Source organism: Zosterops lateralis (assembly GCF_965231275.1).
Source record: "Zosterops lateralis genome assembly, chromosome: 1".
NCBI classification, from domain to species: Eukaryota; Metazoa; Chordata; class Aves; order Passeriformes; family Zosteropidae; genus Zosterops; species Zosterops lateralis.
Window position 1 is genome coordinate 125,729,327 of NC_139762.1, and position 18,458 is coordinate 125,747,784.

An 18,458-nucleotide genomic window follows, 5' to 3' on the forward strand; every position below is an offset into this window, starting at 1 on the left:
CTGCTTTCTCTCCTTTCCCTGCTTTCCCTCCGCTCCCGGCAGGGAGCAGCACCCGCCCGCTCCGCACGTACACACACACACACACACACACACACACACACACACACACACGGACACACGCACACGGGGACACACGGACGCGCTCTCCCCCTCACACGGCGCTCCCTCAGCGGCTCCCGGCGCTGATCGGCACCTCCCGAGGTCACGGCGGCTGCAGGTGCGAGATGGGCGGCAGGAGGGAGGGAGAAAGGAGGGAGGGAGAAAGGAGGGAGGGCGGCTATGGGGCGGTAGGGGGGCGGCAGGAGGGCCCGGCACCCCCGGCCTGTCCTGGCCCGGCCGTCCCACACCGCCCGGCGCCGTCCCCCCGGCCGCCTGCTGGGGGCGCTCTGTGCCGACCCCGCCGCAGCCTCGCGGCCGAGCGCGGATTATAAGGGACCGCTCTCTCCGCCCCCAGCGGAGTCTCCCTCCGCCCCTCCTCCGGCCGCGGAGAAGGGCATGGAGTTGGCGGGAGGCTATAAAAGCCCCTGAGAGCGGCCCGGGGCCGCGGTGCCGTGACAGTCTCCGCAGGAACGCGCAGCATGTCCCACCACTGGGGATACGGCAGCCACGACGGTGAGTGCGGGACACCTGTGCCGGCAGATCCCCGGGAACCGTGCCCGGGACGTGCCCGCTGCTCCTGCCCCGCGCTGTCCCTGCCCGGAGCGGCAACGAGCTCCCGGCGGCGCTTTTTTCCCGTAACCTTGAAATGCACCTGCGGCCGGGCAGCCCGTCCTGCGCTCCGCTCCCCGTGCCGGAGCATCTCCCGCTTCCCTGCCGGCATTCCTGCGCTTCCGGGAGGAGCGGCGGGGCTGGGGGGCTGCCCGGTGCCCAGGGGGGATCACCGCTCCCCTGTGCTCCCCTGTGCTGCCCGGCACCGCCAGCCCGCACAAGTGCTTCCCAGTTACAGTCTGATGCTGGTGTTAGAACATCCCGATTTCCATAGGGAGGCTTATATCGCTCCTATCCCCCGAACTCTGTGTGTTTCCCCACTGAGTTGCTTTTTCTTTCTGCTCTTCCAGGACCCGCTCACTGGCACGAGCACTTCCCCATCGCCAACGGGGAGCGCCAGTCGCCCATCGACATCTGCCGCAAGGCCGCCAGGTACGACTCCTCCCTGAAGCCGCTGAGCTTCAGCTACGATGGCAGCACGGCCAGGAACATCGTCAACAACGGGCACTCCTTCAACGTGGAGTTCGATGACTCCTCCGACAAGTCAGGTGAGACCTCACCCACCTTCCTGTGCGGGAGGGGAAGGGCAGGAATTCCTACTAACACTCCTACTAAAACTTGTGCTAAATCCATAAGGGTTTTTAAGGATGAAAACACGCCAAAATGTTCCAGGTTCTGTAAGGTGAGGATTCAGCAAGCAGAAAACTGAGATCCCCTTAGAATAAAACTAAGGCTGTCTAGGCAGCTAAACTCCTGTGAAGTGAATTGGTTTATTTTTGGATAAATCAGAAGGATCTGCATAAGGGCTTGCCTGTGGAAAGAAAAAAAAAATAAATTAGAAGTATTTGACAGGAATAATTTTAGGTGTAGGTTATCATAAGCTACTGATCAAATGGTTAAAAGAAGAGGCAAAATATATTGTAGGAAAAAAAATGGCCTTAGAATTGCAAAGGATTACAGTTAACAACTTGCAGTGGAAATAGTTTGGAAATAGTTTCTTTGGTTATCAAAATATTATTTCATACTTCTGAAGCCAATATGCTCCCAGGTTAGTACAGAAACAGAGGAATGATTAGAAAATACCTCCCTGTTCTTTTGTAATTCAAAAAAGCATTATCCCTGGCATTTCTTGATGCTGGGCTTTCAGGATAAAGTGTCTGACGCATTCCTACAAATTTTACTAGCATGCAGTCAGTCCACAGTGTCTTGCTGTTCATTGTGCTCTGTGGTGGAATTAAGCACTGAATCTTGCAAGCCCTTAGTAATCCTTACTGGAGGGAATGGCCTTTCTGATGGACAGACTGAATCCAGGCTGTCCTTGCAACAAGGGGTTGTAGTTAGCTTGTAGTTTTTCATATGGCTGCATTTGCAGAAATCATCACCCAGCCACAATGAATGTGCCTTTATTTTTAATTTGGACAACAAAAACAATCCTGTTGTATGTCACTGCCTTCTCTAGACACTGCCTGATTTAACTTGCTTGAGCAAGTGTCCTATTTTTCCTAAGTGTTTTGTTGGCCATGTCATTTAGGGAATGGTGCCGAAACCAAATGATCTGTGCCTACTAAAAATACAAGTTTTTTGTAACTAATGTAACAGCAGTATAACAGACATTCAGCAGTGCTCTAAAGATTTGACTTTGTATTTTAACTGTAGTCTTTACACTGAACATTATTAAGTGGTCTGATGTAAGCGCTAACAGTAAAATAAATACACATAGGTCTATATAAAAAGCATCAACTTTTTTTTTTTTTTTTTTTTTTGAAAAGAAGAGGGAAAAGGTATTCTGACCTCTGTTTATTTTTCTGAAACACTGAGAAAATAAAGGAGCTGCATCATGTTCAGTTTAGCAGTGTCGTGGAGAATAAGGTAAATGATCCAGAGTAAAAAAAAAAAGGTATTCTTTTCTTACCAGGTACATGCAAGTTTGCTCTTGCTGCTCTCCTGCTCTCACTGAGCCCAAAGGAATCAGGTTCAGGTCTTCACAGTGTAAAAAACTATTGTATTCATTTTGCGTGTACCTAAGCCAGAAAAGAACTGTGAAAATCAGGTTGTGAGGAAAAATGGCAGGAACATAAAATAATTTAAAGAAACGCCTGTAGGAAGAATGCTTTTTATGAGAAGTCAGTGCAGAACCAGAACATCTGTGACAGGAATCCTTTGACAAATATGCAGTGACACAGCTTTTAGAGTGGGAGGATGGGAGATGCAAGTAGAAATATTCTCAGTATCTCTATCAGTGAATCAAAAATTATTATTCTTTAGAAACAAAAATTACTAAACAGATTTCTGTGAAGCTAGGTAAGGGTGGATCATTCACTACTAGACTTCTTACTGAAATTTACAGTGCACAGAATCTACCTGGCAGCACTTAATGGCTTCATTTGTATGCGGTTAACTAGGTAACCTACTTTCCTTACACAAAATAGAGCTGTCTTTGACTTGTGTCTGCTTGATTCTGAATTTGACACTCAAATGTGCAGACCCAGTTCTTGGTTAGACATCACACAGCAATCACAGGGAGAAGCTGTGTGAGGTTATGTGATGCACTGGTATGTTTTACAGAAGACAATGGGATAATATCCTATAAATACTTCCCACAGGCTGTATTGCTTGTTTCTGTGAGCTGTCCCATATGTGGTGAGGAGTTATCTGTAGTAGTAGGCGCAAAATGAAGTAATAAGATCATTGTTTGTGAATGATTTTCAAGATGAGTAACTGCACACAAAGTAGATCCATTTCATTAAGAACCGTCAGTCTCATAAGTAACGACACTGAAGGAAACTGAACAGCAGTTCTAGGTCTTAATGTCTGTTTGATCAACCCTGCTCCTCCGAGTATACAAAATGAGTTCTTGCAATTAAAAAAAAAACCCAAACAGGCAGTAATAGCATAATAAAGATAGATAAGAAAGCTAAAATTCTTGTTTGGATAAAACTCTCCTGAAAGAAGCTGTTACTTATTTGATTCAGAAAACTTGTAATGTGGATAATGTTGATCACAGTTGAAAACAAGAAGAACAAGACTAATTAAAATTTTGGTACTTTTCCTACAAAAGGTATATTTGTTAAATTACATGTATGCATCAGGAAAGTCGTATGAAGCTTCTGCCCATATCTGTGAAAAACAAAAAGAAAAATTTGGATTTCCTTAAAATTATATCTATATTACTTTGAGTAAGAAAGCAAAATAAAAGTTAAGCTTTTTCAACAAAAAGAAACTTATGCACAATTTATGTGACGGATGTAACTTCACGGAAGAAAATGTTTTCTTCTTTGCTTTCAGAAGATAATTAATTGGTGGAACTTTAAAGCCATAACTCATGATTCAGATTGCAATTATGCTTATGACCTGTACAATTTTCTCTTACAATGAATTTTTAACACAGAAATTGTATTAATGCCTTGTATAGCTTTAGAACCTGACTTTGTTTTACTTGCACGTTAATTTTTTAGATATGCCTAGATGCTACTAGCAATGCTTAGAAAAACCCTCTTCCTAAGCAATTACCTCCAAATCTTTCATTTCAGTTCTTGTAGCAAATGTATTGGGTTGTGTGACAGCTGTTACACTCCAGAATATGCTTGCAAAGGCTCTGTTAATTCCCAGAGTGAATCCCCTTCATATTTCACAGTTGCAAGTTGGTAGAAATGGTATATGGAAAGGATATTCACAAGCCAGCTTTGCCATGTTAATGAACCTCTTTGATCTCGAAAAAAATCCATGTTTTTCCCTTACATAAAATAGTATTTTCTATTTTGTGTCCTTGGAGCCTTTTGGAATGCTTTCTTGGGTTTGTATGTAGAAACTGAACTTTGAACTTCCCCATTCAGTTCTTACTTAGTCTTTGCCTTCAGTTCTTGCAGGTACTTTTTTTAATTTTCATGTCCACTGTCTTTTAGTAGTACTGGAATGTAAAGTATTTGTAGGCATTCATCTTTGAAATTCTTTAATTTGAAAAATTTAATCTTGATTTTGACTGCAAAAAGTCATTATGATAAAAGTATCCCTAGGAATAAAACTTTGAATTCGGGCTCATCCACTCTTGTGATGGAACCAGACCTTACATGTACGAATGAAGCAAGTGGTGATGATAATTCTTAGAATAAGGCATGCTACTAAAATCCAGGAATTTTACAGCAAAGGAGTCTCATTAAGGGTACTTCTTTTATCATATTAAACATTGTAGTGTTCTGTAAGGACTTTTATATAGTTTCCCTCACTTCAAAAGACAGAAGTAAAACAGTGACTTCTCAGAGCCATAAAACCACAGGACGTGACTCTGCTCAAAAAAAAACCTCAAGAGCCTGAGAGATTTTTGTAATATACATAAAGTGTATTATCTGTGTGAGTTTTCCTAGAAAATGTTTGAGAATTTATATAAATTCTGAAATTCAAATGAGATATGTCCACAACAGTAGACTATGTATTCTGTATTTTCCGATCAAGTGTTTGATGAGCTTATAAAAGAGAAAAGTCAATCACCCATGAATTTATTCTATAAAAGGAATGTTAAAATATCATATCTTAGCCGTAGAACCTAACAGAAGTAAATTGCAAGTATGGTGTAAAACTCTAGAGACTTTACAAAATGTGCTGGTAATTTATACTTGTGAGTAAGTCTCTTAATTGTTTCCTTTTCCTTGCTGCTGAGCTAGAGTATTGAAATTAAAGTCAGTGTCCCAAGTAAATCTGACATTTTTGCAATTATTGAGGCATAGTAGAATTTAAAAATTATGAGAAGACCTTGAAAATGAAAATACTGTATTCACCTTGATGCTAGCTCCCCTTGAGAGTCTTTCAGGAGCTGTAATCCAATCTATTACCCGATTCTTTCAATAATTGTAAATATTAATGCATACACTTCAGCTGTCTTGAATTATGACTCACTGTATATAAACTAATCTATTTTGTTACAGTGATTATTGAAGATCCAGTACATTAGCACTGCTCAGTTGGCAGTGAGTTTCTCTGAAAATAGTGCCACTGTTGCTCTTCTCCTACACTTCCACCTCAGCTGGTAAATGGAAGAAGAAACATGTAGGTCTGCGGTCTTTAAGGCACAACTTTTAGTCAGAGTCACTGCTAGTGGTCTATTTTTAGGCTTCCCAGATCTAAAGAGATAATATTAGCCATGCCAGAATAATGTTGCATGTCATCAGTATAGGGTTATGGATTGGAGGTCCACAGTGCAGTATAGCTTAATCAATGAATGTGTCGATTCTTTGGATTCAGAAATCAGAGAACCAATTGATTATAAGTTTAGGAGGGGGTATTCAGACACCTGCTTATGTCACAAGTAATGTTGTGCATGGCTTGGCTAAAAAGTCAGAAGTTTCAAGGGCGTGTGATCTTCAAGTCATTTTTCCTTGAACTGGGATCACCAGAAGCTGCAAAGTCTGTATAAACAAGTGACTTGAATAGCTCCAGTATTTCCAGGAACTGGAAAGGAAGATGAGAGGGCATAAGATTAGTCCTGCATGTTTCAGGTCTTCATTTCTTTACAGAAAAGTGCCCTTCTTCATTTACACTGGGATGGGGTTGGTTAGTTGTTTTTTTGTTTGTTTGGTTTCTTTTTTTTTTTTTTTTTTTTTTTTTTGGGGGGGGAGGATGGTTTGGGGTTTTTTTTATATTAACATGTAATTTCTGAGCAGAAATTTGACCTAGATTGTGCATTTAGCAATCATGTTAACTTCCCTTTTGCTAATCCCTCCTCTAGAGGCGCTTTTAATGCAAAGCCAGGAGAAACTAGTCAGCTGTTATCAGCTGGGGCCACTTGCAAAAGTTTATTTTTAAGATGTAATGAAGCCATGTGCCAGATGTCACGATTACCACTCTTCTCAGCTGATAATTTGTTTACTTACAGGCCTGAGGGACTGCTGCCTACGTACAGGCAATGCTCCCACCTTCAGTTTGTTAGTCCTTCATTAGATCTCAGCATAGTATGGACACTGTCCAATACACAATTTTCAGTACAGGAAGCAGCCACTGGATTAGTATTTAAGTATTGCTATTAAAAATTAAATCAGTTGATACTTTCAAGAGAATTTTAATGCTTCCATCTTGGTTCTTAACAATGTTGTCAGCTTATATAGTGTGAAATGTGAGGGCTGAAGGCTGGTCGGAGTCTCAGTACAGCATCTTACGATTCTCAGAGAATTTCTGTTTAAGAGACTACATGAGAAATAAGCTCTAGTGGTCTCAAGGAGTTGGAGAAACATTAAGAACCTAAATGACTTTGTATCTTGAAGCAGGTCAGAGTCTTTCTGGCTGCTGCCCAGTCTGGATGAAATAGTTCAACTGAGGTGAATTGGAAGCACTGACCTGCTGCAGATACACACGTCTTCAGACTTGCTGTATTTTGGCAGCTGTTTCATTCTGGTCTATCTCTGTGGAACATCCTTGTAGCCTTATCAGGCTAAATTTCTAGCAAGGTCAGAAGTAGGTTTGTTTTGGGTTTTTTTCCTCATGATATACCATTTTTTTTTTTCTCATAGTGAAACCCATTAGAGATGTTTTCTGCAAATATGAGCCCTACAGTCAGATGCTTGCTTCAGTGCTGTCTTGCTCTTGTTACTTGTCATGATACAATGTCCTAGGAGGAATGTCTGAAAGAGATAACATAAGGAAGGAAACATCTCACAAAATGTGACTCTTTGTACTCCACATTTCACAGAAGTGACAGCTCACCCTAACTCTAGTCTGTCAGATGAGAGCCCCATCCTTGCATAAGAACACAAGGCTAATTCCTGAGCATCCTCATAAGAGCCTTTTTCATGTCATTAATAGTACATGGTGCTCAAGTAGGTTTTTTCCTTGCCTCAAGTAATGCTTCATCTGCTTTGTCTCATTGAGTCCTATTTTCCATTGTACAGATGTCTGTGTATGCACAATAGCTTAACAAATATTAACCCTAGTGTAGGTACCATTACATACATTTACATAAACATACACCTAGAATGTTATTTTCATGTCACATCTGCTGTAGGCTGATACAAAATCATAGTTTTCTTTGTGCTAAAGCAGTGTGTGTGAAGTGGGCTGTTCTCAAAGGTAAATGCTTGAAATGCCCTGCTGCTAGTTTTTGTTTGGTGAAATCTCAATTAGAATTAATTCTCCAAGTTTGGAGCTTTTGGACATTTGCTGTGCTCTAGTGGACCCCTTATTTCATCTACCTGAAGGGGCTTTGTAGTTGGTGATTGTCACTTGTAGAACATTTTCTCGTTCTGCATTTTCTCAGATTAACAAACTTTACAGTAGTATTTTTTCTTGTCACACTAATTTGTATGACAGGAAAGAATTCAGTCTAACCCATAAAACAGTCTTGTAGTTCCTCCATTTTGATTAATCCTTTGGCATGTTCACTGGCTTGATGAGATTTATTAGTCTTCTGCTCTATATAGAGAGAACATTCCATAGGAGTTAACTAAGTAACAGTAATTCCCACAAAATTCCTGCAAAAATTTAGATGTGGATGCTGCCACTTTCTGAAAAGAAGGTATGAAGTGGTCCACAGTATTTTTTTACAAGGCTGTTTTGTTTTCCATTGGAAGGATAACTGCTCACTGACTTGCCTTTAAATAGAACAGGGAAGGTGTTCCTCAAGAAGGTGTGTAGGCTCAGTAAACAGCTGTACCAGGCACAGCAAAACACCCTTTGATTCCTGTGTGTTTTCAGAAATACCAAGGAAGTGTAATAGAGTCAAATCAACTTCACCTTCTGTATCCAAGAAATCCCACACTTAGTATAAGTCACATAAACGGAAGAGTTTGTGTGGTTATTTGACTTCATGAATTAGTGCTGCTAATACTTGTGTTCACCTAATTTAGACCATATTACGAGATCATTTAAGAGTGAACATCCAGTGAATAACTGGTATAACTTTCCCAGTAAAGGGTACAAGATAAAATGGTAATGGAAAAAAAAATTACCATTTCTTAATGTAAGGAAATTAGCTGCAAATTTGTCTAAAAAGTGTCTAATAGTGGAAAAGAAGAAAGGGCAATGTCAAACTGTCACCACTTGGGCTGTAACATGAGACAAGGTTGTGATGTAAACTGTCTTGAGTAGATGGAATCTGTGAGAAAAGAATGTTTTATCAGCTCATCTTGTGCTGTTTTCAGACAGCATGGCATCTGAAGCTGTGCTGTAAAACAGAAAGGAACACAGCTCCATATTTATTTTCAGAATGATTTTCACTTACACTGATTTCAAAGGTAAGGGAGCTAATGATGAAATGCTCAAATATGAATCAGAACTTCCCCACCATTTTTTAAAAAAGGGGTGGAAAGGTTGGGCTTCTTTTCAATGTAGCCTCAAGTTGATATTCTTGTCACATGGAACAAAGACAGAAGTTGCAAGTATGAACGTTGTTCTGATTCTCTGTGAATTTTTATATTGCAAAAGCTGGTAGCATTTACTTATGGTTTAAAAATCTTATTCTGAGGAAGAAAGCAGTTTTATCATTCCTATTTTGCCTTTTAAATTTAGTTTTAAGTTTTACTTTTGTGGAAAGGCTAAGTATTAAAAATAAAATAACTGCTTAACATAGGCTAGAACAAGAGGGCAGTTCTGTAATTAAGCCTGCTGAATTTGTATTCATTAACACTAATCTAATTATTACTTTCTTTGAATGCTCTGCTGTGAGTCAAAATAAGCTAGTGCTGGATTTGAGAACCACAGAATGAGAAAAGTAAGCAAAAACTGCAAAGAGATTTTTCTGCATCTTTTGGGGTTTTGAGACTAAAGCAAACTTTGTGTAGAGAAATAACACTGCAAATGAACTCAAGAACATTGCATGGTTCTGCTTTTCAGCATGCTTTCCATTGATTAATAATGGCAGATTAACCTGTGCTGTGCTAGTGCTTTCTGAGGTCTAGGAGTGGTGGAACCTCAGTCCATTTGTACCTGCAAAGACCAGCAAGACCTTGAGCCAAAGGAGCTGAAACTGAAATATTGTAACTCCATGCCATTGTTTCAAAATGAAACATGATATTGTGCAGATTAAATGATTTTGCATCTGTGTAAAGACACAGCAACCAGTTGCTTTATTTCCAAGAGGAACTAATGACTTTTTACAGCTGCTGTTCTGAAAAAAAAAGTACTCAGACTTGGAGTCCTGTGCTTGAAACAGTTATGCTTCTTGGCAACTAGCACATGCAGAAATGTAAAAGTAAAACAATATATGTTCCTGTTTGATTACTTTAAGTAGCTGTTCTTCTTTGGATCACATAGCTTGGAGATAAGCAGGACAAGTCCTGGTCTGTTGGCTACACTATTGGAAATTACGTATGTTGCGGTGGAACATCTATTCATGTTTTTCAAATAAAAATACATGTTGGGAGACTTCTAAATATATTTACCAAAGGAGCCCTAGGCAAATGCTAGATTTGTCCACTGAACCCAGATTTTGCATGCATAGAGAACACTGGTGGAAACAAATGTACTTTTAAGAAATCTTACTTTATTTTCATGTATTGCAAATCGTTAGTGAAATCCTTCTCACCTTATTGTTTATATCCATGGCTGGTGTTGTCCATGCTTGTATATAATTGGACTTTTTCAAACCTTAAAATGCAGCCACCTTTTCCAATCAGCATTTAATGTATGTTTTCATACACGCACGTATTGTGCTAATGTCTAGACTAACTGCAGACTGAGAGGAAAGCGTCTTTGCTCCACAGAATCATTTTGTGGCACATACACAGAGCACACTTACATGTAATATCTGATGTCAACACTCTTCTGTCACTTTATTGTGTATATATTTATAAGGAGAAATTGGTCTTTTAAAATATCTAACACTTCAAATTACTTTTTGTTTTTGAATTTTTAAATATTAACAACTTAAAGATTTAATTTTGAATTTGGATTTGAGGGGCTTGGGGAAAAAATAGGAAAAAATCCCCTACCAAACCACAAACTGATGTGAAACCTTGCTCTGATAACTTACGTAAATAGCTCTATTTAATAGAACTATTTGTTATTATTCTGTGCTTTATGATGCACAATGCCCTGGGCATTTTGCTATGGTAGGGCTTGATCCTGCATATCATAATGGTGATTGGTCACAGTTGGAGTAGAAGAGTAAAACTAACAAGCAGAATAAGGGAGCTTGCTCTTGGATAATTCAAAGTGTGGCTGGGAACTTCACTCAGAGCAGTCCCTTAGCATGAGTAATGCCAGATAATGAAGAGCATAAATAAGCAACTCATTTCCAATCCATGTTTTAAAAAAATCTCTCTATGTAGACATTGCCATTTTTACCAAATGGGGAGGACAAGAGATTGGAATTCACATCTCAGCACTGTCTGGTCCTGTGCCTAGTGCTTTACCTTGCTGCAGCAAGGCTAACCCATGGCTAACAGGTGTTCAGGTTTAAATTGGAACCAAAAACATTTTACTCAATCCAATCTGCCACAGGATTTGCAGGATTAAGGCCTAAATGGATGAAGTGTCTAAAGTGAAGGGACAGAGTACATTAGTACATGGAAGATGATTCAGTCTTCAAAGAAGACTTCAAATCTTCCTTAGAATGATTCTATGCCTCTTACAAAGGGTTTTTAAAATCTATTTGGTGACAGAAAAGTTACATCTTCCCTCATTACTTGTAGTACTAGCATGCCTGTTAAATTGCTGATGAGATGTTCACTGTAAAGTCACTCACGTTTTTATGCATTTATGGTGTATTGCAGTAATGTACCATTGAGGATGATCTGGAGTAGCATGGCAGCATGCAATGAACTGTAAATCACATAAAAGACCTGAGATAGCTCTTTCAGTTCAAAGGAAGACTTGATAACAAAAGTTCTGTGAGTTGCTAATAGAGGCTCTTTTCTTTGCAGTGGTGCAAGGAGGAGCACTGGATGGAGTCTACAGGCTGGTGCAGTTTCACATTCACTGGGGATCCTGTGATGGCCAGGGATCTGAGCACACTGTGGATGGTGTGAAGTATGATGCAGAGGTAAGACATACTTCTCCAATCTTTGTATAATGAGGGTTTTTTTTTTTTTTTTTAAGTATTCCACCATAGTAGCACTTTCACTACAGATTTTCACTCTTTGTGGTACCCTTGAGATACCAGATGTCCCTCAGATCACTTAAGACTCCATATTAACAGTCTGATACAGAAACTGAGTGACTTCAGTGCCTTGCATCTCACCTTTCTTTGTCCCCTGTTCAGGAATCTACCTCTGGTTTCTGTGACCGACTTATAAAATATATTCATAAATACATGTTTGTGGAACATAGCTGTAATTTTGCATTGATAGATTAAAAAAATTGGCCCATAAATTCATTGGTCTGGCTGCTTTTTCATAAGGGAAGTAGCCTTTGTCTTACCTGAAAAACTTTCAATTGCCTTCTGTCTTTCACAGTACCATAATTACTTGTTCAACTTGACTTGCAGGTGTGAGGAAACAGTCTGATGAATTTAAATTAGAAATAACTTGGAAATTAAAAGGAAAGTAACATCCTGGCTAACATGACCTGGAGATTAATTTCATATTCTTTTCCAAGTCTTTCCAGAAAAAGAGAGAACTTTAAAAAAAAAACCCAAAAATTTTCAAATTGTGAGTCAAATCTGCAGTTAATGTGTCTTCTCTGCTTCTTCTGATACTGGCAGTGTATGTCAATGTGGTAAGAACTCCAGGATACATAGCATTAAAATACTGCATCAAAATCCTGTGGGCTGTATATGGGAAAAACTTATGCTGAAGATAACAGGAGTTTCACCATGTGAAAAGCAGAGTGATATAGCCACAGCTTTCCTTTAAAACTCAACAGGGAATAGGAAGTGAGGAAAATACATTATAGAAATCTCTTTGAATAAATGAAACTTTAAAGTAGATAAATAATTCAACAAATTCTTAACTGTACACAAAAGCTTTCAAACCTCAGCAGTAAAACACCATCTTGCTCTTAATAAATTACTTCCCTGCATCTTCATTTGTGAAGTATTCTGGATGGAATATCATCTTCACAGTGCTTCTTTGTTTTCTTGCTCCTAGCTCCATATTGTTCACTGGAATGTAAAATATGGTAAATTTGCTGAAGCTGTGAAGCATCCTGATGGTTTAGCTGTGGTGGGCATCTTCATGAAGGTTTGTTAAACTTTTTCTTTTTGATTATTTGTCCACATTCATTATGTTGCAGGGGGGAACCTAAGAGCAGAAAATAGGGAATAAAGCAGCATTGTGCTATAGTGCCCAAATACATAAGCAAACTAGGTGTTGCTCCAAATTCTTACCTTCCTTTATCTATAAAAGTTGTACACTGGCCATGGAGTATGACTGCCATCCATCACTGTGGCAGCCCTGTAGCAGCATTCTTGTCTTCATCAAGACAGTGATGCTACCATAACTCTTACCAGTGACAGATGATGTGTGTAACTGACCGAGCTGTGTGTATGAATCTGCCATGTGACCAGCCTAAATAACACCTATTTTCCTTTTCTTGGTATTGTTAAATGCCAGAGTGTTTTGTGTTAGTTGAATTGTCTTCACAGACAGCTGGAGGATGTGTCTGCTCCAGCAGCACCTAGTACTCCATCCTGGCCTCACTGAGGATGATTATTTTATTAGGAGAGTGACTTCCATAAAAGAAGAACAGCTTAGGTCCAAAAATAAATCCACACACTGTAAATTAAAATAGCTATTCTGCCCAGTGTCCTTGGCTGACCCGTTTGTGCTCGCTGTCAACTGGCACAATTTTACAGAAACTGTTTTAGTCACTTATGCTGTAATACTCCTATTATGTAATGCAATGAGGCTGGAAAAAGGTTTCCTTGAGAACTGTAACAGAAAAACTAAAGGTTGTCATGAGAATGCATGGTGATTTCTCTTTTCATATGGTTTGTGTTACAGGTGGGAAATGCCAAGCCTGAGATTCAGAAAGTTGTGGATGCTCTGAGCTCCATTCAAACCAAGGTAATACTTGCTGTCTGTGTTGATGGACCCTCATCACAACTCTGCTGTGTTATCTTCTTTGGAAAATAGATTTTTTTACTTCTTCCCAGCCTGCTGCTGTGTATATGAAAGTAAAACAGACCTTCCTGCCATCAGCACAGGTGCTCCTGTAATTCTAAAAGCAAAACAGATTGAAATGGAGTTGAGGTAGAGAGTATGGAGTACTAGAAACAGTGATTATTTCCTGTCTTTCTGACTACATTTCTCTGTCTTTTAACTGTATTTAAACCTGTGTGGTAGGATTCATCTTCCTAATATAACCTACATTCCAAGGTGCCCTTTCTAGTCAGTAGTAACAGATGGAAAAGATATTTTCCCTCATTTGTGCATCTGTGGGCTAAATTTCCTTTTTGCAAGAGGGCATGCTTGTCTTGGCTATTTCTAGAGAGAGTTCAGATGAACACTTTGATCAGGATATATAATTCAGGGGCAAAAAGTCTTTCTGTATTTTAAATACCATATACAGTGAGTGTGTGATTTTAGTGTGCTGAGTAATGAGAAACTAAAAGTACTTAGTGAGTAGTTACCTTCATAGTAAAGGCCTGTACCAATAAGAAATGTGGACAGCAAAAGTAAAAAATGAGGCTATGCTGTCAACTTTCTCATCAGGCTCCCTTTGAGGTAAATGAATATTGCTGCCTACAGCAGTGGACTCTCCCAACAGGTCTCACAGGTTCTCAAAGTGCAATCAGTGTATGTGGCATCTGATATCTCATTGGTTTTCAGGCAAGGTCAAATCTTATCTCTAAGACCAAGGAACATAAATGCAGCATTTGATATGAGAGCAATATTTTGAAAATCGTGTAAGAAATATATTGCTGTATTTAATCCCAAATATACTATAGTTGGCATGCAACACTTGATGCCAAATTCCATTTCTGCCTTCCTCCAAACATGGAGCTTTCCTAAGAGACTGCGCTACTGCAGTCCCAGTGTGTGTATGTGATCTCTCCCTAATGTCAGCCCATCTGCTTACTTTATTGTAGGGAAAGCAAGCTTCCTTTACGAATTTTGACCCCACTGGACTCCTTCCTGCATGCAGAGACTACTGGACATACCCTGGCTCACTGACCACTCCACCACTGCTTGAATGTGTGATCTGGCATGTTCTGAAGGAGCCCATCACTGTGAGCTCTGAGCAGGTAGATTTCCAATGGGTGGTGCTGGTGGATGTGTAGTGGAGTTACACCAATGGCTTCAATTCAGCCCACCAGGTGATCTGTGAAGTGACAGTGCTGGTGCAGAGCTGTGCAGGGTATTAGCTGGCGTCATAATACCTATCTGAAGTGGTAATCCTCTTCTGACAGGACTTTGTTTCTGCCTGTGGATGTAGAGTTGGCTGTAGAATGTAAGGCTGTCCTCTGTTTGGGCACTCCAGGGAAGATGGGGGGGAGAAGTTAAAAAGATTATCAGGTATTTTCCAGATACATGGTTAGAGCTGTCATGTGATAAAAATCTGGAAAATTGAGGCATGCCTGAAAGGACAATTTGCACATGCAGAATTAGCCCAGTATGCACTGTGAGCATCAGCAGGTTTGCTGTACATGCAATTACCTCTCTGGGTGTACTTGCCCTGAAAAGACCAGGTTTACAAAGCACCTGGGGAGCATTTGTGCTGCATCCACAGTAGAGCTGTAGTTGGTCTGTTGATTTCCCAGCATTTCCAGGACACAGAGCTCTTTTTGCAAGTTCTGTTTGTCAAAGAACAGACTGGGAAATCCTACGCAGATTTGTGATGATTCTAACAAAGCTCCCATTGTTTAGAAGAGGCAAAATTTGCAGATTCCAGAAGACTGCTGCTTAAGAAAATACTCTATTGACCAGCCTGAGAAGGACAGTCTTCCTAGTAGGAAGAAGCTTGTGCAGATTAAATCACTCTTGGCCCCAGCCTTCTGTGCCATCCATTAATGAAATTAAGTACAGGCTAGATTCCATTCTTGGGTTTAGATCTGTGTGCTTGAGAGATATAAATAGAATCTAAATCCTATAAATACAAGCCAGCCCTGAAGGGCTTTAGTTTAACCTTCAAATTCCTAAGTATCTTTTATTGATGGCAGATATGCTAACAACCTGCACCGAATTCTAGGGGGTTTGGTGAGAAAGAAAATGCAACTGAGCTATTGTAGAACTTACCATAATGAAAGATAGAATATGTGATGAGGAAGAGCTGTTGGAAATAATAGCCATTGCAGTGATTGATTGCCATTAGTAAACTGCAAGGGAGCATTAAAGTTCACACTACTTATTCCAAACTATTCCTTTTGCTGTTCTATTGATAATCCAAAGTTTGCAAATACAATTTTATTATAAGGCAAGAGCATACTCACCAAAATACTGGGTTTTTTTCTACTATACCTCTGCTAACCACCTACAAGTGCTAAAAGTTACCGCTTATTTCTCCCCTGCACCTCCCTCCATATTACCATCAATATTTCCACACTGTACGGCAGTTTGCTTTTTCATTCCCATACTGATCAAAACAAGAAACCGTATATCAGAGTATTGATGCAAAGTTTAAGATGTATAGGTTTTCCAAAGCTAGAAAGGAGCTGAATATAACAGCAGGGTGTAGCAAGCCTGCTACTATTTGTTGTCACACAGCAGTTTCTGGCAGAGGTTGAGCTCTGAACTTTGTTCTGGTTGGTCCTGAAGGTAAAGTCCAGTGGAGACAGGTCACCACTATGGCCATTTTTTCCTTGAACATGGAAAAACCTGGTCTAGAACCTGTCTTGTAGGAAATCCTGTGTCCCACCTACATATATTCATCAGCATTTCTATCTATCTGTGTGAGATTGTGCTTGGGGTGGGTTATTATTTTGGCACAATCTTTTTGTGAGTTTTGGAGATAGCTATTTAGACATAAAAGTGCTTTTGTTACATCAGATTGTGCAAACACCAGATTTACTTCATGCTCCTGTTGATGTGAAGTAGTTTTCCCCTCTAAGAGCATTTGAAAATCAGGATAACTTGAATTTAATCAATAGCTTTATTTTGACCCATGTGTATAACCATTTTTAATTGTTATTGTTTCAAGTGGACTTAAAAAAAAAAAAGAGCCAAAACTGTATAACTTGAAGAGGATTCTGAAAGCATTTCAGTTCACATCTGGATCAAGGACAAACAGCTCTTTGCTCGTAGAGTTCAGAAAATGTGTGTCTATGTCCTTGTTTTTTGTGCTTTCATAGTTGTTCTTGCCAGGATATTTTGTGGACAGGAGAGGCTGTGTCAAGGCTGGAAATGGTGTGGATGAAATGCAGATGCATGGGTGCTGATGCCATCTCTAGACTACTAGAACTGGCAAAACTTTGAGCTGGAGCCATGGTTCAGGCCCACAATGTGTAGTTTCAAAAGGTCCAGCTGAAATGAGAGGATGCATTTGAGGATATTTGTGCCTTTTTCCACAGATGTGCAAACTCCGTGGCCTTTGCTTCAATGCTGAGAACGAGCCTGTGTGCCATATGGTGGACAACTGGCGCCCGTGTCAGCCTTTGAAGAGCAGAGAAGTCAGAGCCTCCTTCCAGTAACCTCAGTGCTGAGTGTTAGGAATTGCTGTGTTTGTGAGGAGCCCCTCTTGCTAAGCCCAAATCAGACTTTGCCATGTGTGCCCTGGCAATATCTTGTCTCCCAGATCCATTCTTTCTTTTGCTCTGCATCTGAAATGCCAGCTGATGAAATGTGAAAGGCTCTTGGCCAAATGGGGAAGGGTTCTTAAGGTGTGGGGTTGGGGGAGGCAGGGGGTGGGTGGCTGTGTGCATTTTGGTGACCATTACTGCTACTGACACTTTGGTATTACAGTATGTTGGCTACTTGGGAGAGGATGTGGTGGTAGCAAAATAAGCCATTTTAAGAAACCTCATCCACTGGTGTGATAGTACATGTAACTAACGATAACTTGAAGCTTTGTAAGAAGCACAGGAATACAGATTCTAGCTATAATTTAGAAAAAGAAGTATTTTCAGAAAGTTAAGCAAAATGAATATTTAGACTTCTTAGATTTTAAGAAACTGACATGTAAATATTTTTGAGACTATTTTGCATTTTTACCCATGCTGTCAACAGCCTTAGTTATGTCTTAATGGTAGTGTTGGGTTTTTTTAATTAAAAATGTTCTAAATTAAATGTTATCTTTAAAAGTTACTACCATAGAAATAATACAAAATATCTTTTCATTGAAATAATATATGTTCTAATTTAAAAATGAAAATGGTATTGTATTTTAGATAACTTCTCTAATAAATCTATACTTCTGTTTTTGCTTCCCTGCTGTTATTTTAATTCTGGTAAGGAGTCACTAATCTGTTCACATGGTTGCATATTAAACATAATTATTAAATATATACATTGGGAATTGGCTTCAGTGACACTGAACATGAATGCAAGACTATACAGATAGGTTAAGCAATTTTCTCTAAGTAGGTGTCTTCTCTCTGGCAGAAGGCAGCAATCACTACAGATTATTGTCAAAATTGGATGTATAATGAAAGACGCCCTCACAAAACTTTTGAACAAAATTATACTAAAGAATAAGCTCATTAGATCCTGGTCCTAGTTTTTAAATTAGAGTTTGCTACCCTGTCAGGAATCACTTTGTAATTTAAAAGGTACAAGTTGGGCAGGCTGTGTTCTGAAGCACCTGGATCTTGAAATGTGTGATATGGAAATGAAGATAACTCAAAATCCATACATAGATCATCAGAAAACTGTCAAATCTCAATCTTTGAAAAGCTTCCACATATTTTAAATGCCTGCCATCCTACCCCCACAAGACACACAAAAAACCAACCC

At 39.7% G+C, this 18,458-nt stretch overlaps 1 protein-coding gene across 1 annotated transcript; it reads left to right on the forward strand.

Annotated features, from left to right (window-relative positions):
* Positions 1–452: 452 nt before the first annotated feature.
* Positions 453–17,929, forward strand: LOC310918995 (carbonic anhydrase 2). The gene is made up of 7 exons (XM_083878085.1): positions 453–612; positions 1,059–1,256; positions 11,553–11,671; positions 12,717–12,809; positions 13,572–13,634; positions 14,660–14,815; positions 17,078–17,929. Exons 1-7 carry the CDS (start codon positions 579–581, stop codon positions 17,195–17,197), a joined length of 783 nt encoding a protein of 260 aa, XP_083734211.1. The 5' UTR covers positions 453–578; the 3' UTR covers positions 17,198–17,929.
* Positions 17,930–18,458: the final 529 nt, after the last annotated feature.

Excerpts from the sequence above, each read along its gene's own strand:
- LOC310918995 (XM_083878085.1), top strand. The coding sequence starts at position 579 with ATGTCCCACCACTGGGGATACGGCAGCCACGACG. Across the intron at positions 613-1,058 it reads GGGATACGGCAGCCACGACG|GACCCGCTCACTGGCACGAG; the intron begins GTGAGTGCGGGA and ends CTGCTCTTCCAG. Across the intron at positions 12,810-13,571 it reads TGGTGGGCATCTTCATGAAG|GTGGGAAATGCCAAGCCTGA; the intron begins GTTTGTTAAACT and ends TTTGTGTTACAG.